The sequence below is a fragment of the Mytilus edulis genome, chromosome 10, assembly GCF_963676685.1.
Source record: "Mytilus edulis chromosome 10, xbMytEdul2.2, whole genome shotgun sequence".
Lineage (NCBI taxonomy): Eukaryota > Metazoa > Mollusca > Bivalvia > Mytilida > Mytilidae > Mytilus > Mytilus edulis.
Genome location: NC_092353.1, coordinates 64,233,587 through 64,250,951, shown reverse-complemented (window position 1 = coordinate 64,250,951; position 17,365 = coordinate 64,233,587). Strand labels below are relative to the sequence as shown.

The 17,365-nt window shown below is 30.5% G+C and overlaps 1 protein-coding gene across 1 annotated transcript in view; it reads left to right on the top strand.

The window, feature by feature from the left end:
* Positions 1-17,365, top strand: part of LOC139492241 (uncharacterized) — a 97,846-nt gene that overhangs the window by 20,666 nt on the left and 59,815 nt on the right. Inside the window, exons 4-16 of the mRNA XM_071280428.1 lie at positions 271-341; positions 839-896; positions 1,396-1,599; positions 2,304-2,399; positions 3,418-3,568; positions 5,686-5,753; positions 5,943-6,143; positions 6,746-6,841; positions 7,625-7,775; positions 8,166-8,260; positions 8,760-8,960; positions 9,515-9,613; positions 11,655-11,805. Coding sequence (XP_071136529.1) covers positions 271-341; positions 839-896; positions 1,396-1,599; positions 2,304-2,399; positions 3,418-3,568; positions 5,686-5,753; positions 5,943-6,143; positions 6,746-6,841; positions 7,625-7,775; positions 8,166-8,260; positions 8,760-8,960; positions 9,515-9,613; positions 11,655-11,805 — 1,642 coding nt within the window. The remainder of the gene's footprint in view (positions 1-270; positions 342-838; positions 897-1,395; positions 1,600-2,303; positions 2,400-3,417; positions 3,569-5,685; positions 5,754-5,942; positions 6,144-6,745; positions 6,842-7,624; positions 7,776-8,165; positions 8,261-8,759; positions 8,961-9,514; positions 9,614-11,654; positions 11,806-17,365) is intronic.

Here is a 17,365-nt window from a genome sequence, read left to right as displayed (position 1 = left end):
GTTCTTTACTCAACTAAATGTTATAGACCTATACACAATTCTTATAACCACAACACTAAGATCAAGTACAAATTTTGGTAGTGTAAATTTTACCATTCTTGAGTTATGTCCCTTTATAAAGTTATATGTAATTGAGGGCATCATATGAGTCCATTGACACATTCCCTATTTATTTTTGTTATTGCTTTTGTACCTTGGATAGATAAAATATATGCGACAAGAGAGACATTGAAACACATTTTTTTGTTTTGTTCTCTTTAATATTCTTAGGGAAAAGCAGAATACAAAAGAACTCTTCATTGGACAACACAAGATGAAATTAAGGAAGAGATCAAATTTACGTAAGTCTCCTCTATCTTAATAAACCTTTTTTTTCTAAAATGTATTCATCATTTAGTGTACTCTTTGAAAGAGTAACTGTTGCTTACTTTTTTTATTTCATCTGTGATTCATTTGTTATTTGTACATGTTAATGATAAAAGTTATTCATTTCCTTATACCCAATGTTTATCCCTTTATCATGTTTAGATCAGTTTAAGAATTGAGGACAATAATATGTTGAAGTCAATGGGTCATCTTAAAGTTATTATGTCTACCCCTACATAGAATAGATATAATTTGTTCATTTTACCATGTTTTATCATGCATGACACTTTCAAAATTCTGAGACCATTTATTTTTGGTTAGTAGGGTACACAATCATGCAACAAATGTTTGAATAAAACCAATTACAAGAAAATCGTGAAAAAATATTGCCATACAATTGTAGAAAAAAAGCTTAATACTAAAAAGATATTCATAAAATAAGTTTGGTTTACAATATTTGTTTTATTTACAGGGCATCTGTGTGGTATAATTCTACAACTTATTGGTCTGACATCACCACTGTATTCCAGGTAATACGAAGGTTAAAATGAAGTCAGAAAACTTTCAAATTCAAAGTGCTTGACAGACATGCATATACAAATATATACATGTAGAAAAATAAAAATTACAAATTAAGAAAAATGGTAAAATAAAATACAAGCAGACCTGCCCATTTGTAAGTTGTTGCGTTGAGTCTGGTTGATCAAGATGTGGATCAAAACATTCAAACTACATTTGAACAAATATTACATGACTTTTAACAAACTTTTCCTATATTTTAGTTGATATACATTTACTGGACTTAAATTTATGAGTTTAAACATCAAAATAATGTCTTCCGTCTCTTTTGTGAATAAATCAAACAGAAAATAGCTACAATCTGCCATCAACTCCAAATACTTTAAAAGAATCAACTTGAAATTGTCCAATGAATCACTTGATATAGCAAAAAAAAAAGTTGTGTGAAGATGTGTAGGAACGTCTTGCTTTATGGAGATCATATTATATTTATCTCTATTTATCTTTTAGTCTAAAGCTGTACTTCCACCCAATCCTTCTTGTGGAAAAAACATTCGATGTTTATCCAACTGTTCAGCAGATGATTGTGACTACATTGTCAGCTGGTTACAAAAAGACAATGAAACAGTAACCTTCAAAATACAAACCAAGGTCACACCAGGAACAATCAGCAATTCATATGCAGCAATTGGTCTGTCAACAAATCAGTCAATGGTGAGAAGATTGTTCTTGAATATTTATATTGTTAACATATAATTTTACTACTTGCTATTTTTGATGTAGAGCAAAAATTTAACTGAATGGAACTTTAGTAGCAATACTAATTTGGTTAATGATAATTATAGACAATTTATATGTTGTGTACAAAATATCATTGAATTACACAACATATATAAATCACTCATAGCTAAGAGGGTGATAGAGCAGATTCCCCATGAGAAAGCACTGTTAACTGAGATTAAACCAAGGTTGACAATGCCTTTTCAAGGGTGACAATCTGCTCTATTACCCTATCTAAATATGTTATTTAATTTATGTTGCTGAAAGTTCTGTTATTACTGTCTATTAAATTTCAAAGAAACAAACTAGGATGTCTTGTACATACCATGCCAATCATCTGTATTTTATGGGATAGAATAAATTATCTCCCTTGTATTAACCAATCAATATCTGGCATTTTGACATGAAGTATGACAATAGAATTTTACAATTTTATGAAATATCTCTAGTAGGGTACTTAACCCATAAGTGATATGTTCCATACATTGGTAATCACCAGCTTCAGGATTATTTTTATCTTTATAACACTATCAATGTTGTAGAGATGTAAATTAAAATATATAATTGTGTGCATGTTTTTTGTTGAATGATTACACACCAATTAAAGTCACTGAGACTCTATTTTCTTTTGTTTTCAGCCTGGATCCAGTATAATAATGTGCTTGAATACAAATGGGAAGATGTCAGCTGAATTAGGATACACAACCGGTCATAAATACTCAAAAATAAGTGATGTATGAGCCTTTTCAGAAATGTTTTACTTTATGAGAGAAAAAATTGCCAATGTTTATTGTAAAATGGCCCAGTTGACAATAGCTATCTCTCTGTTTGTCTGTCTGTCCATCCTGCAGCACTTCTTTTTTGTACGATAATTCACAACGACCTCAACAGATTTAAATAAAAATTGCATGAACAGTCATACTTTATAAATCTTTTATACCATTATTATATGCCTATTTATGGGACATATTATGGTATACCATTGACTGTCTAACCATCCATCGTCAACATGTTGGACATTAACTCAATAAAATGCTTTATCCAATATGCATGAAACTGTGGTGAATTGTTTATATCTATTGCCATGAGCTTCCTTTTGTTTTTTTTATAAATTTTGGGTTTCTCGTTTCTGAGTTTTTCCAGTTTTTGGACAATAGCTCCAAAACAGTTTCACCAATTAGCAAGAAGCGTTGGTGAATTGGTTATTTCTATTGACATGAGCTCCCTTTTGATTTTTATAAATTTTAAACAATATGTTTTCGATTTATGGGGTTTTATTTATTACAAAAAGAGGGTTTTTCCAGGTTTTTTCTTATGAAACTGGTAAATTGTTGTAAGCTCCCCTTTGATTTTTATAAATTTAAGAGTTTACGTCTCAGACAATGCAGTTTCTATTTTTCTGTTGTTCAAAGTTTAGTTTATGGAAAGGTTCTAAAAGTTTCCTTTATCTGGTTCAACAAGAATAAAATAATTAAAAGAAGGAATACAATGTAGACAAAAAATGAGACAGTGTTGTAAATATAAGTAACTATTGATTATAGACGTAACAGTGCTTTGCATGCAATATCTTATCTGGACAATAGTTTGTATCAGGTCTACAGCAATCAAGTTCATTTTTTAGGCATTTATTCAATATTGGATGCAAAATAATAACTTTTAAGGGCAAAACTAAACTGATATATGAACTATGTGGATAGTTGTTTCATTGGCAATCATACCATATCTCCTCATATCTATATGCTAATCTTTTAGACAAAAGGAATGCTTCAGTATGTGTCGGGAGAAACAAATGGAGATATCTTTCAGTGTGAAATGAAGAGAAACATTGTATCCACAGATGACATGATATTGGATCTCAGGAAGAACTGGTACCTACTGTTTGCTCATGGAAATGTTAGTAATGGTAGGTATAACTCTGTTGCAATTGTATACATGGTGGTCTGCAAAGGTATTAATGATTATTAGTTCATGTTAATTTATTCTTCAGTTACTAGAGTGTGGTATAAAACAGTAAAGGTTTTCTAATGTTTTTAAATAACAGTAATATACCAAAACCAGCTAATTTGTTTTTGGCAAAGAAGGATGATTGATTATAGGTCCTAAAATTTCAAAATAGGATGTATTGACCAATATCACAATATAGGAAATAAGCCTTTTTGTTGAAAAAATTATGTTCCTGCATTTTATTATGACATCATAAATAGTACTCAATTTGATTTTCCAAGAAAAAATCAATGAACATGGGTAAATTTCAATTGATTATTGGACAGGAAACATAGAGCAAATATGTTGACAAAACAGATCTTTTAAAATAATGTTGGTAAAGACATTTTACATGTCTAACTCGAATATTCAGTTTAATGACACCTGTGCTCTATGTTTCCATGTCCTAAGTTTGGTTGAAATCAACCAATTTTGTCAAATTTGGCCAAAATCTCATATCTTAACCTATTTAGGATGTAAAAATCAATGCTTTTGAATAAAACTTTGACACAAATAGTTCTATTTTTAAAACCGTTTCACATGTCAACCTTTAAGTCAACATCAATTTTTTTTAATATCTTGTTACATCACACTTTATAATCAGGGCCATATGGCCCTTAACAATTTACTCCTTTCTCATCTCTATCTAACATAAATGAATGCATCATGAAAATAACCTCAAAACTAGCTAGAATGTGCTCAATGTTAAATAAATAGTAGTACAACATATCTGCAGAAATGATTTGGTTTACAGTAGTGATATGTATTATCACGGTATTGAGTAGTTATTCTGATAGCGCCAATACATGTATGTTACAGGTAGAAGGACATGACATGAGATCATTATCTGCCTATTTTTATTTTTCAATTATTGTTTCCATTCAGTGACACAATTAAGCCTTTTGACTTAAAGAAATGATGTTGGGATCATTAATCACAGATTAAATTTATTTTTGATTTTGCCATTTGACATTTTTAGTTTCAGAGTTGTCCCCCTTGATTGATAACATAAAGCAAATTACAATCAATAACACTTAGCTTTGTTTGACTTATCGTTCACATATTACCCGGTATTTGAAATTTTATTAAGACCAGCATTAGTCACTACTAAACACAGATTAATTTAATGACAATTTATACATGTGATTTATTTAAAGAAGGTTTGGCAATCATACCATATCTTCTTTTTTAAATCAACACAGTTAGCTATAAAACTAATATTTCCTTTACATTGAAATATTACAAACAAAATTGTCTAACTGATCAATAACAAGACAATTTCTGTTTGATTCCATCAAATCTGAAGAGATATTCAAACATCAAACTTTATGTTAGAACATCTGTATGTTATATTAGACTTTTATGTTGGTCCATCTTATTTGTTAGCATCTAACTTTGTATTTCTTCATGTTTTTTTATACTGGTAAATTATATTTGATGAATATTAATTACTAACAACCACTACCTCCTGTATTTAAGAGAAGCATTCCTGGTAATACTAGGGATTGGATAAGATACCAATTAGGCAATATTCGATATTTTAAACTATCAATGGTACAGATTTAGATAAATATGAAAATGTGAAAATATGAAGTAAAAAAAATTAAACAAGATACATTTTGGTAAAACATTCCTGTGAACACAACATATACAGCTTATATCGATTTCCAGAAGATTCTAATCCTGCTAGTTATGTATATCCTTGGCATGATTTGTTGTCTTTGAACCCTTTCGTGTTAAGGTCAAGGAACGGTAAATGGGCTTTGTCGCAGATATTGCTAAAATTTTGCATACAAACTTGGCTCGTTGAACTACAACTGAAAATCTAAAAAATAAAGCTTTTATCTTTTTTATATATCTCTCTGAAATATTGCAGATAGATTTCTTTTAATATGGGTGAATATTTGTATAGAAAGCACATTTAATAGAACAATTATATTTCACCAGTTGAATCAGCTTAAAAATATGATTATACATGTACTTTGTACATGTTTTTAACTATATCATTTTATTTAAGCAACCATTTTTTAATTCTAGGTATCCCAGTTCACCATGATTTTAGAACAGCAAGCAACACTACAGTTGAATTTATTGGACCATTTGAGGTAAATTGTAAAGTTTAATTTATTTTTGAGGTCAGTCTATGTCTAACCATTGGATCAAATTCATACTTTGATATTAAGTATATAAAATAATAATTAAAACATATAGTGCACAAATGTATATCAGTTACTCATAGAAATATGGACTTCTTGTGAAAAGTCAATTGATAGACATACATCTGTATTTTTCAGGTCAAGGATTTCATTAAACCAGATCCATGGTGTGGTAAAGCCAAGGGCTGCTTTATGAATTGCACAGACACAGAATGTGATTACATCATCAGCTGGACTCATGATTCACAAACTATAACATATGATATACAAACCAAAGTGAAGACTGGTACTTCTTTCAATTCATGGGCTGCCATTGGGTTATCAACAAATCAAGAAATGGTAAGCCTTCATAATTAATATCTGACAAGACTCAGACTATGGTGTATCTTCTATAGAGTTAAAGTCTTGGATTCAATGAGGTTATATTATTTACTTGCAAGTGAATAATTCATCATCAATGTTTCTTAGCTTAATTGAACAAAATTGAACCATACTGGCTGGTAAAAAGCCAGTATAGTTCAATTATTATTTCACTATTCCACCTTCATTAATGATCGAACAACAAAAAAACATGTATATTTTTCAGGATGGAAATAGTATTATGATGTGTATGTCACTATGTTGTATGTTTTTTCAGGATATAAGTAGTATTATGATGTGTATGTCACTATGTTGTATGTTTTTCAGGATATAAGTAGTATTATGATGTGTATGTCACTATGTTGTATGTTTTTTCAGGATATAAGTAGTATTATGATGTGTATGTCACTATGTTGTATGTTTTTTCTGGATATAAGTAGTATTATGATGTGTATGTCACTATGTTGTATGTTTTTTCAGGATATAAGTAGTATTATGATGTGTATGTCACTATGTTGTATGTTTTTTCTGGATATAAGTAGTATTATGATGTGTATGTCACTATGTTGTATGTTTTTCAGGACGGAAGTAGTATTATGATGTGTATGTCAGACTTTGGATTGATGAGAACAGAACTTGGATTTACAACTGGTCATACTTATTCTAAAATTGATGATGTATGTAATTTAATTTGATTTATTTACATTGGATGACTCAAAATGTACAGGCAGATTTCTGTCTTGCCTTAAGATGTCCAGCTATGTTGGATGCTTAAACAATTTGATAAAATTTGTGATTAGGTCAGTTATTAGAAGGGAACTATAAATGGTGCATCAATGATATTTGATATGCAGTTGTATTAACCAATTCACTTCTGACTTCCATGGATATTATTTGGTCTTGTCTCCTCATCCATTTCCTTATTGATTTTGAAACTTTTACAAAGTTAACATGATATATAGCTTGCAATTTAAAAGTGTTGTTTAAGATTAGCAAGTTAAGATAAATTCTTGTGGAGAAATTCCCAAAAGGAAACATACATTACATTATTATAGTAAAGGTTTGGCCACTGGCCTTATTTGGTTTCTCTATTTTCTATATGGGAGACAAGTTACTTTTGACTTTTTTCAGTTCCTTTAGTTTTACACTTCTATTTTGCAAAAAAAAAAATCTTTTAGAATTCCTATAAATTTTCATTATCCTAGCCATCAACTTTAAAGAAGTATAATTAGTGACCAAACTTTCATGGTGCATCTTTTATACCTGTGAAGATTTGAACTTCTGTGCAGAATTGTAGTTTCCTAATGATAACGTTACATAAGCATTTGTACGAAACTGTTTTTTTTTCTTTTCTTATGAAAAAAGACCTTTTATTTTCTATGTTCTATGTTGTATAGTATAAAAATCAAAATCTTTTTCAGCAACAGTTTATTTATCAGTCTAATCTTTCGTTTATATAGGTGAAATATTCTCTAACTTTTCTCAATGGAAGTACTGATGGAAATATTTTCCGATGCAGAATGAAGAGAGACATTCCATCAACTAATGAGAAAATCTTTGATTTAAGGGATAATTGGTACCTTCTTTTTGCCCATGGATCCCTTAGTAAAGGTAAAAAAAATGATACTAATTTTTAAACTTCTTCAATTAGAAACTACAAATTCATTTAAAAATCTATTACATTAAGAATAGAAACAGTAACTTACCACTTGAAGCAAAACTTAAAATGCATTCTTAAACATTGTTTTTCTTTAACTGAAATATAATTAGGAATCTCATATTAGCTTAAATATCAAGCTTTAAAACAAAATAATAAAACAAACTTGGAGGAATTGTATTCCAAAAGGAGTGAGACATTGTGATTTAAAAATGACAGAGATTGTTTATCCTGATATGTATGGATGTACAATAAATGATTATCAAAGTATGTACAATAAATGTTTATCTTTTCAATACATGTTATCACTATGTTATAAATGTCAAAATATGTTTTATTTAAAGGTTTTCCCCAACATCATGAATATAAGACTACAACAATGAGACCAATGAACTTTCTTGCACCACTTTCAGCACAGCACTTGACATCTAAACAGTATGTAAGTGCTACATTCTGTTAAAATCTTAGTAAAGACTATGGAAGTTTATAATGTATAAAACATCTACTTTTGTTTAATGGTCCTTATGTATTTTTTTTACTTAATTTTTTGTTATACAAAAATGGTATTGGTTGTACATTGTTAACATTCAGCATAAACTTCTTTGATTTTAACACCATATAAGTGGTATTTATCTGCTGCATTATTTTCATGATTTGTCTTGAAGATAAGATTTTGTGGTGATGCAGTGATTTTTAGATTGGCTATCATATGTTTGATATTTAAATTTATTTTCACACATGAGTTGTCATTTCTAGAAATGAAATTTCAGGAAAGTTTTACAGTTTACTGTGAAACATAAGGAATAAATACTTTTTAATTTCATAGCATAAAGGATTACAGCATATAGGTTGCATAGATTTGTATATGATAATACTGACATATTTTATAAATATAGACTAAAACTCTGATATAAAGTAATATTTTATTAATTATTCAGTCACCAGATATGATTCCACCAGATCCTGCCTGTGGTAAGACAAAGGGTTGTCTAACCAACTGTACAAACACAGATTGTCAATATATTGTTAGCTGGACACATGATCAAGAAACTGTCACTTTTGAAATACAGACTAAAGTAGAACCAGGGACTATAATGAACTCATATGCTGCTATTGGACTATCATCAAATCAATCAATGGTGTGTATGATACTAAAAGTAACATGTTCCTGTAAATAATCACTGACTGTAATGGTTATAATTCTTTTAATATATTTTAGAAAGTGCAGAAAAATGTACAAACATTTAAGGGTTAAACAAAAATATCAATGGACAACTTATTCTTGTGTTTAATTATTACCAATTCAAATCAGCTCTTGTTTTGGGTATATTCTATTTTTGATCTATTTTAGTATCAGGATTTTGTTATAAGAAATAAACCAGGATAATATTTTTATTGGTCACAGAAATTGTAATTAACTTAAAAAGCAATAGGTCCTCCAACCCACCACCCCTCACAACCCAAAAAAAACAAAAAAAAAAACAAAAAAACAAAAGAAAGAAAGAGAAAATTGAAATTTGAGGGCACAACAGTAAATGGATCTAAAAAATTGAAGAATTTCTTCATTTAAGTTTTTATCGGGATGAAGCATAAGAATGTAAATGATTATACTATTTTAATATTACCAATCAGAATATGTGTAAGTTAGGTTCATCTTTCCATACTTTATTTTAGTATATTTCAACCTTTTTAGGCAGGTTCTAGTATAATGATGTGTTTAGTCAATAATGGAGGAAAGATGTCAGCCGAGTATGGATATACAACTGGTCACACATATGCAAAACTTGATGATGTAAGTATTGAAACACATACTCATGAACATTTAAAAAATGGTACTGCAATTACAAAGTGTTTGTTGATATTTTTTGTCATTTGTATTACCAGAAATATATTGATTTGTTAGTGCTTTGTATTTGCATTACCATGAAAGAAGGGATATGTTGAACTAGTTCATGACAAAAATCACACTTAAGGAGGCTCGCCACTCTATAAAAATTTCATTACAAATTTTATTTATCACACTATTAGTTATTATTTTATGATAAAGTACAAAAATCAACAAAAAAAAATCGATTTGGTTTGGCCCTAGATGGCTTTTAAAATGATTATATCTTGAAAACGCTCCAAATTATCTCCCTTAAGTGACCTATATTTTATATTATTGTTTTCAAAAAAGCTGTACATAAACTAGATAATTGTAATTTAGTTATTTCGATATTACCTCTATTTCTCTTATTAGTTTAACAGAAAAAAAGGACATTAACAAAAATGTATGCCTCTTTTGGAGGCAGATTGTGAGCTTAAATGAAAGGTGACCCCATTTTTTTATTTCCTTTTTCATTAAACATATAAAAACATGACTTGGATTTTTTTTTAAGTAAATTTCATTTTTGGCTTCTTTAGGTTTGATAAGGGGGCTCACTGGTATAAATCAATTATTTTTTTTAATATAGGATTTCGCTATATTTTTTTATAAATGAACTTTTAAAGTTATAGTTCATTTATAAAAAAATATAGCGAAATCCTATATTAAAAAAAATAATTGATTTATACCAGTGAGCCCCCTTATCAAACCTAAAGAAGCCAAAAATGAAATTTACTTAAAAAAAAATCCAAGTCATGTTTTTATATGTTTAAAAATCTTTATACATTATGTGCATGTAGTTTGTAGTAAGATTTGATCTAATTGAACTGGGTTAAATGATACCACAGGTACATATAAGTAAGTCTGCTTTATACCTTGACATAAATCTAGAAATTGACAAAAAGAGAACAGGATTTGTTTGATCATTATAGAATATCTATGTGACAGATGATTAATGTTATGTTCCATCTGTTGTAGCCATAATTATATACAGTTTTACTCCATTGTGATATCTGGGAATCGGATTAATGACTCTATATTAACTTACACCAAAAAACATAACCGGTGCATCTAGTGTTGTGTGAACTGCTAAATTAACTCCCCCCTACTCTCATTTGTCTTCATATTTTTGTCTTCAGCAGATGGGGCACTAAGTGTAACTCTTGTCTGTCCATCTGTCCCTATGTATGTCTCAAAATTAGTTTCTAGTCTCTTACTTTAGTTTACTTTGACCAAATGTTATAAAATTATACCCAATGCTTATTACCATAAAACACAAATCAATTTCAAATTTGGATGGGGTCACTTTTACAGTTCTCTTATTATGTCCCTTTATAATGTTATATGCAATCAGGGTTAAAGGACACATTCTTCATTTATATTTTACTTATGTATTTTGATTACTCCATTTGGTATCTTCTTTTTTACAAGCTCACTTAGTTTTTACAAAATTCTTCTCCTCTAAAATTATTGGCCCCAATTATCATTTAGATATCCAGATTTTAAAATGTGTCTGATGATCTTGTGTTCAAGCTTTTACAACACTTTTTTTTACTTTCTGTTCTGGTCATTTTACATCAGCAAATGAAATTCCAGCCTTTAGATTATTGATGGTGTGTAAAAATTTGGCAAAAGCAGAGTATCCCAAAAGGTCTTTAAAACAGAAAGTAAAATGGAGAGTTTTCAGATCCTTGTTAGCAAAGCTTTGGACACTGAATCTGTTTTTTAATCATATACATGCTGAGAGATATCATTCAATTCCAAAGACCAATTACAATGCAGATTGGGAGTGTGCAGGACTCAAGTGATCACTGTGACACCTGTTTCCCTTTTGGACTATAGTTGCAGATATATGGAAAGACATACATGAACCAAAAATAAGTCAAGTGTTCCGATGTTTTCAAGGCATGTCATCCTTTGTATATAACTTTTAAATGACTTTTACATGTAGTATGTTCTCCTATTGTAGATACAGCATTCACCAACTTTGATTAATGGTAGCACTGATGGTAATATTTTCCGTTGCACAATACAGAGAGATATAAATTTATCAACAGATAAAATATTTAGTCTTAGGAATGAATGGTTCCTTTTATTTGCCCAGGGTAATGTAACAAAAGGTAATAATTTATTTTTATTATTCATACTTTTTAGCTCACCTGGCCCGAAGGGCCAAGTGAGCTATTCCCATCACTTTGCGTCCGGCGTCCGGCGTCGTCGTCCGTCGTCCGTCGTCGTCCGTCGTCGTCCGTCGTCGTTAACTTTTACAAAAATCTTCTCCTCTGAAACTACTGGGCCAAATTTAACCAAACTTGACCAAAATCATCATTGGGGTATCTAGTTTAAAAAATGTGTGGCGTGACCCGGTCAACCAACCAAGATGGCCGCCACGGCTAAAAATAGAACATAGGGGTAAAATGCAGTTTTTGGCTTATAACTCAAAAACCAAAGCATTTAGAGCAAATCTGACATGGGGTAAATATGTTTATCAGGTCAAGATCTATCTGCCCTGAAATTTTCAGATGAATCGGTCAACCCGTTGTTGGGTTGCTGCCCCTGAATTGGTCATTTTGAGGAAATTTTGCTGTTTTTGGTTATTATCTTGAATATTATTATAGATAGAGATAAGCTGTAAACAGCAATAATGTTTGGCAAAGTTAGATTTACAAGTAAGGCAACATGACCGAAATGGTCAGTTGACCCCTTTAGGAGTTATTGCCCTTTATAGTCAATTTTTAACCATTTTTCATAAATCTAAGTAATCTTTTACAAAAATCTTCTCCTCTGAAACTACTGGGCCAAATTAATCCAAACTTGGCCACAATCATTTTTGGGGTATCTAGTTTAAAAAATGTGTGGCGTGACCCGGTCAACCAACCAAGATGGCCGCCACGGCTAAAAATAGAACATAGGGGTAAAATGCAGTTTTTGGCTTATAACTCAAAAACCAAAGCATTTAGAGCAAATCTGATGTGTGGTAAAAATGTTTATCAGGTCAAGATCTATCTGCCCTGAAATTTTCAGATGAATCGGTCAACCTGTTGTTGGGTTGCTGCCCCTGAATTGGTAATTTTGAGGAAATTTTGCCGTTTTTGGTTATTATCTTGAATATTATTATAGATAGAGATAAACTGTAAACAGCAATAATGTTCAGCAAAGTAAGATTTACAAATAAGTCAACATGACGGAAAGGGTCAGTTGACCCCTTTAGGAGTTATTGCCCTTTATAGTCAATTTTTAACCATTTTTCGTAAATCTTAGTTATCTTTTACAAAAATCTTCTCCTCTGAAACTACTGGGCCAAATTAATTCAAACTTGGCCACAATTATCTTTGAGGTACCTTGTTTGAAAAATGTGTCCGATGACCTGGCCATCCAACCAAGATGGCCACCACGGCTAAAAATAGAACAGGGGTAAAATGTAGTTTTTTGCTTACAACTCTGAAACCAAATCATTTAGAGGAAATCTGACAAGGAGTTTAATTGTTAATCAAGTCAATATATATCTGCCCTGAAATATTCAAATGAATTGGACAACCTGTTGTTGGGTTGCTGCTCTCCAATTGGTAATTTTTAAAGAAATTTTGCTGTTTTTGGTTATTATCTTGAATACTATTATAGATAGCGATAAACTGTAAACAGCGATAATGTTCATCAAAGTAAGATCTACAAATAAGTCCACATGACCTAAATGGTCAATTGACCCCTTAAGGAGTTATTGCCCTTTATAGTCAATTTTTAACAATTTTCATTAATTTGGTAAATTTATGTAAATTTTTACCAAATATTTTTCTCTGTTACTAATGGGCAAAGTTCATTATAGATATAATTGTAAGAAGCAAGAATGTTCAGTAAAGTAAGAACTTCAAACACATCACCATCACCAAAATACAATTTTGTCATGAATCCATTTGTGTCCTTTGTTAAATATGCACATAGACCAAGGTGAGCGACACAGGCTCTTTAGAGCCTCTAGTTTCTTTTCGCAAATACTTCAGATCTATTCATAGCAGCATACTTTTTTTTTTTATTGAATACTGTAAACCAACTTATTTTTGCAACTTTCTCTAGTTGAAAAATTACTCTTATATAATTCTTTGCAAATAATGTGGTACATGATTTTTTCTGTATTCATTTTCATCAAGTGAATTTTAAAATCAGGAAATTAAATTTAAAAATAGTTTCTAGATATGTTACAAATAGAAAAGTATTAAAACCCAATTGTTCAGAGAACAATTGAAGGTCTTTCCACCAGTAAAGATCTATTTTGATATAAAAATATGAAATATCAGTTTAAAATGGCTTTATGATGTATAAATATGAATTTAAAGGAAAAAGGTCAAAATCTAGAACGTCCTATCAAATTATGACCTTGAGCTCAATTTCAAGGTCATCAACCAAGGACCTCAAATCAAAAGACTCTAGGCCTCTACTTTATATTGTTTATGAGTTATTTTACTGTAGGACTAATATTTGATATAAAAGGGGGGGAAATTTGCATCAAATGTCTACATACCCTTTCAACTAAAGTATTCGTGTTACGACATGTCGCAGCTAACAATTGTGGGAAAATATTTTGTCAATATCTTATATGATTTCTGAAAAGAAGAGATAACAAGCCAAAATCAAAATTTTGAACATGACCTTGACCTTTGACCTTGACCTCATTTTCATTTTTTTGACCAAGGACCTTAAATCTAAAGATCCTAGGTCTTCATCACTGATGGTTTTCCAGATAAAAACAAATTTCACTTACATGGAATCTCTATACGGCTTCGGTCAAAATAAAACAGAACATCCTAAAGATATATAGCAATTTGGAAAAATTAATTTGTTGGTTTCTTATACAGTTGCGAAGCCTTATAGATAACATGAAAAACAGTGTTCGGGGAGATAACTCTTATATGGGAAAGTATTCAATTAAGCAGTATCAGTTTCAAAAGCAATGAACTGTTCGATATCATATTCCAAATATCAAAGCGACATCTTGCGAAACAAAAAAAACAGTGAAGGAAAAAAATTGGGCAGAAGAAAAAAAAAATTAAAAACCAATTGTTCAGATAACAGATGAAGGTCTTTCCACCAATAAGGATCTATTTTGATCTGAAAATATTAAAATTCAGTTGAAAATGTCAGTTCCTATGGCTTTATGACGTATAAATATGAATTTTAAGCAAATGTCAAAATCTAGAACATCAAATTTACTGATGACCTTGACCTATATTTCAAGGTCATAAACCAAGGACCCCAAACCAAAAGACCCTAGGTCTGTAATATGTATAGTTAATGAGTTATATCACTTTACATTTAATTCTAAATATAGGAGGGGCAAAAACTCTCATTTTATGTCTACGCACCCTTTCAACAAAAATTTATAAGTTACGACATGTCGCAACTAACAATTTAGTAAAAACAATTTGTCAATGTCTTGTACGGTTTATAAAACCAAGTGAAAATAAGCCAAAATCTAAATTTAGAATATGACATTGACCTAATTTTCATTTTTTTGGACCAAGGACCTCAAATCAAAAGACCCTAGGTCTATATTACTTATCTTTTACCAGTTAGAAATACAAATCAGTTAATTCAAATGCAAATGGGGGGATAACTCTTATATGTATTCTGGACCATTCTTGTGGAATAATTTGCCAATACTGTTAAGAAATATTACAAATGTTAATTCTTTCAAATACAAAATAACAGATCATTTATTGAAATCAACCTAGCTATATCAATAATATTAAAAACTGATCATGTCATCATGTTTATTTTTTTCATCACATTTTATCAAGTTGTATTAAACATTATTATCATACTTGACTTTTTATACTAATGTATGCAATGTTAACAGGGCTCACACTACTTCAGAATTATAGGGAGAAGTGACTTCTCTTTTTGAAACTGATAGGGAGAAGTGGTGAGATTTGAAAGAGAAGTGCTCATCCGCGCGGTGCGATACAATGTTTGGATTTTACAATAGTATAAAGGGCCATATGTAAATAATGTTCTTTTTATACTATTCAATTCATATCTGAGTAAAAAAATTACAATTAAAGTAACATTTGAAATTAAAAGTTGTTTAAGCTTGTGAGAAACTACCAACTAAATATCTAGCACTAAAAAAATAAAAAATATTTTTAAAAAAATGTAAAGAAATTATAATATATCAATTACAATTTAATTAAAAATTATCTTGTGTATGACATTCAGTGTTTCTCATAAAAAAATATAAAAGTTATTAAGCTGGGCCATAATATATTGATATTAGTATAATCAGAGACATATATATGTCTCTGGTATAATAGTCTCAGAGTTAAGCAACTTTAATCAATAGTTTGAAAAAATCCATAAAAAATATAAGGAATTATATACACCAATCAATTAGATGTAACCAAAAGTTCCTTAATGCGTGTGGAATGCGTAATTTTTCCCTTTGGGATCAATATTCTTCTGTCAGCTGTTCCATCCGTGCGTCCGTAGTAATTATTGTAAAAGTACGGATTTCGGTCATAGCTGGTCCGGTTCAGATCCGGAGATTAGAAATCGGTCAATGGCGGACGAATGCAAGAAAATTTACAAAAATAAACGATGTTTGACAAGTTATTTGGAAAGGAACATGACGTTTTTAATGCAATAAATGGATTAAAATTTACTGGAGGCAACTTTTATCACGTTTAAATGAAGTAACAAACTTATTTTGCCGCCGAAATTGAGGTTGATGTACGTTTTCGAGTAACAAGCACCGGTACTTGCGGAAATGCACGAAGTGATAAAAAGTTGTATTTTTATCAAATAACCTTCTACACACTCGAAGACAATGCTTCAACCTCTTTTCAAAAGATAATGAATCGTTTATGTCTGAATTTCTTTAATTATCAATAAAAATTTGATGTTTCATCAACTTGGTAAAAATTGAAAATGTCCGATGACGGAAGCGACTGAAAGCGACTGTCGTCAAGAACAGGGCGACTTGTTTTCGCTTTTGGGGGTTGGGGAAAGCGAAGTGACGGTCGGGAAGGCGACTTCTTCGCCCAAGTTGCCTGGTAGCGTGAGCCCTGAATTGTATATGTTTGCATTTTGTTTGATTTCTCATGATGAGGGCCTCAGGGAAGATTAGTTATATAGCTAACTGTGTAACCCTCTTAAAATAAGGTATTGTTGTTGTTGTTGTTATGGAGTCTCCGGATAGCTTCGGTAAAAATGAATCAAATCATCCTGAGGATGTAACGAGCAATTTGGTAAAATAAATTTGTTGGTTTCTTATACGGTTGCGACATATAAGTAATAACAAGAAAAACAGTGTTCGGGGAGATAACTCTTACATGGAAAAGATTTTGATTACGCAGTGTCAGTTTCAAAAGCCTATTAACTGTTCGATATCATATACCATATGTTTAAGCGACATCTTGTGAAACAAAAAAACAGCGAAGGAAAAAAAAGTTGACGGAAAAAAAAAATATAATAATAATAATCAGAACAAAACCTATAGGTCTTTCCACGGAAAGGTGGAAAGACCTAATAAAAATAATAATAATAATAATAATCAGAACAAAACCTATAGGTCTTTCCAGGGAAAGGTGGAAAGACCTAATAATAATAATCAGAACAAAACCTATAGGTCTTTCCACGGAAAGGTGGAAAGACCTAATAATCAGAACAAAACCTATAGGTCTGTCCACG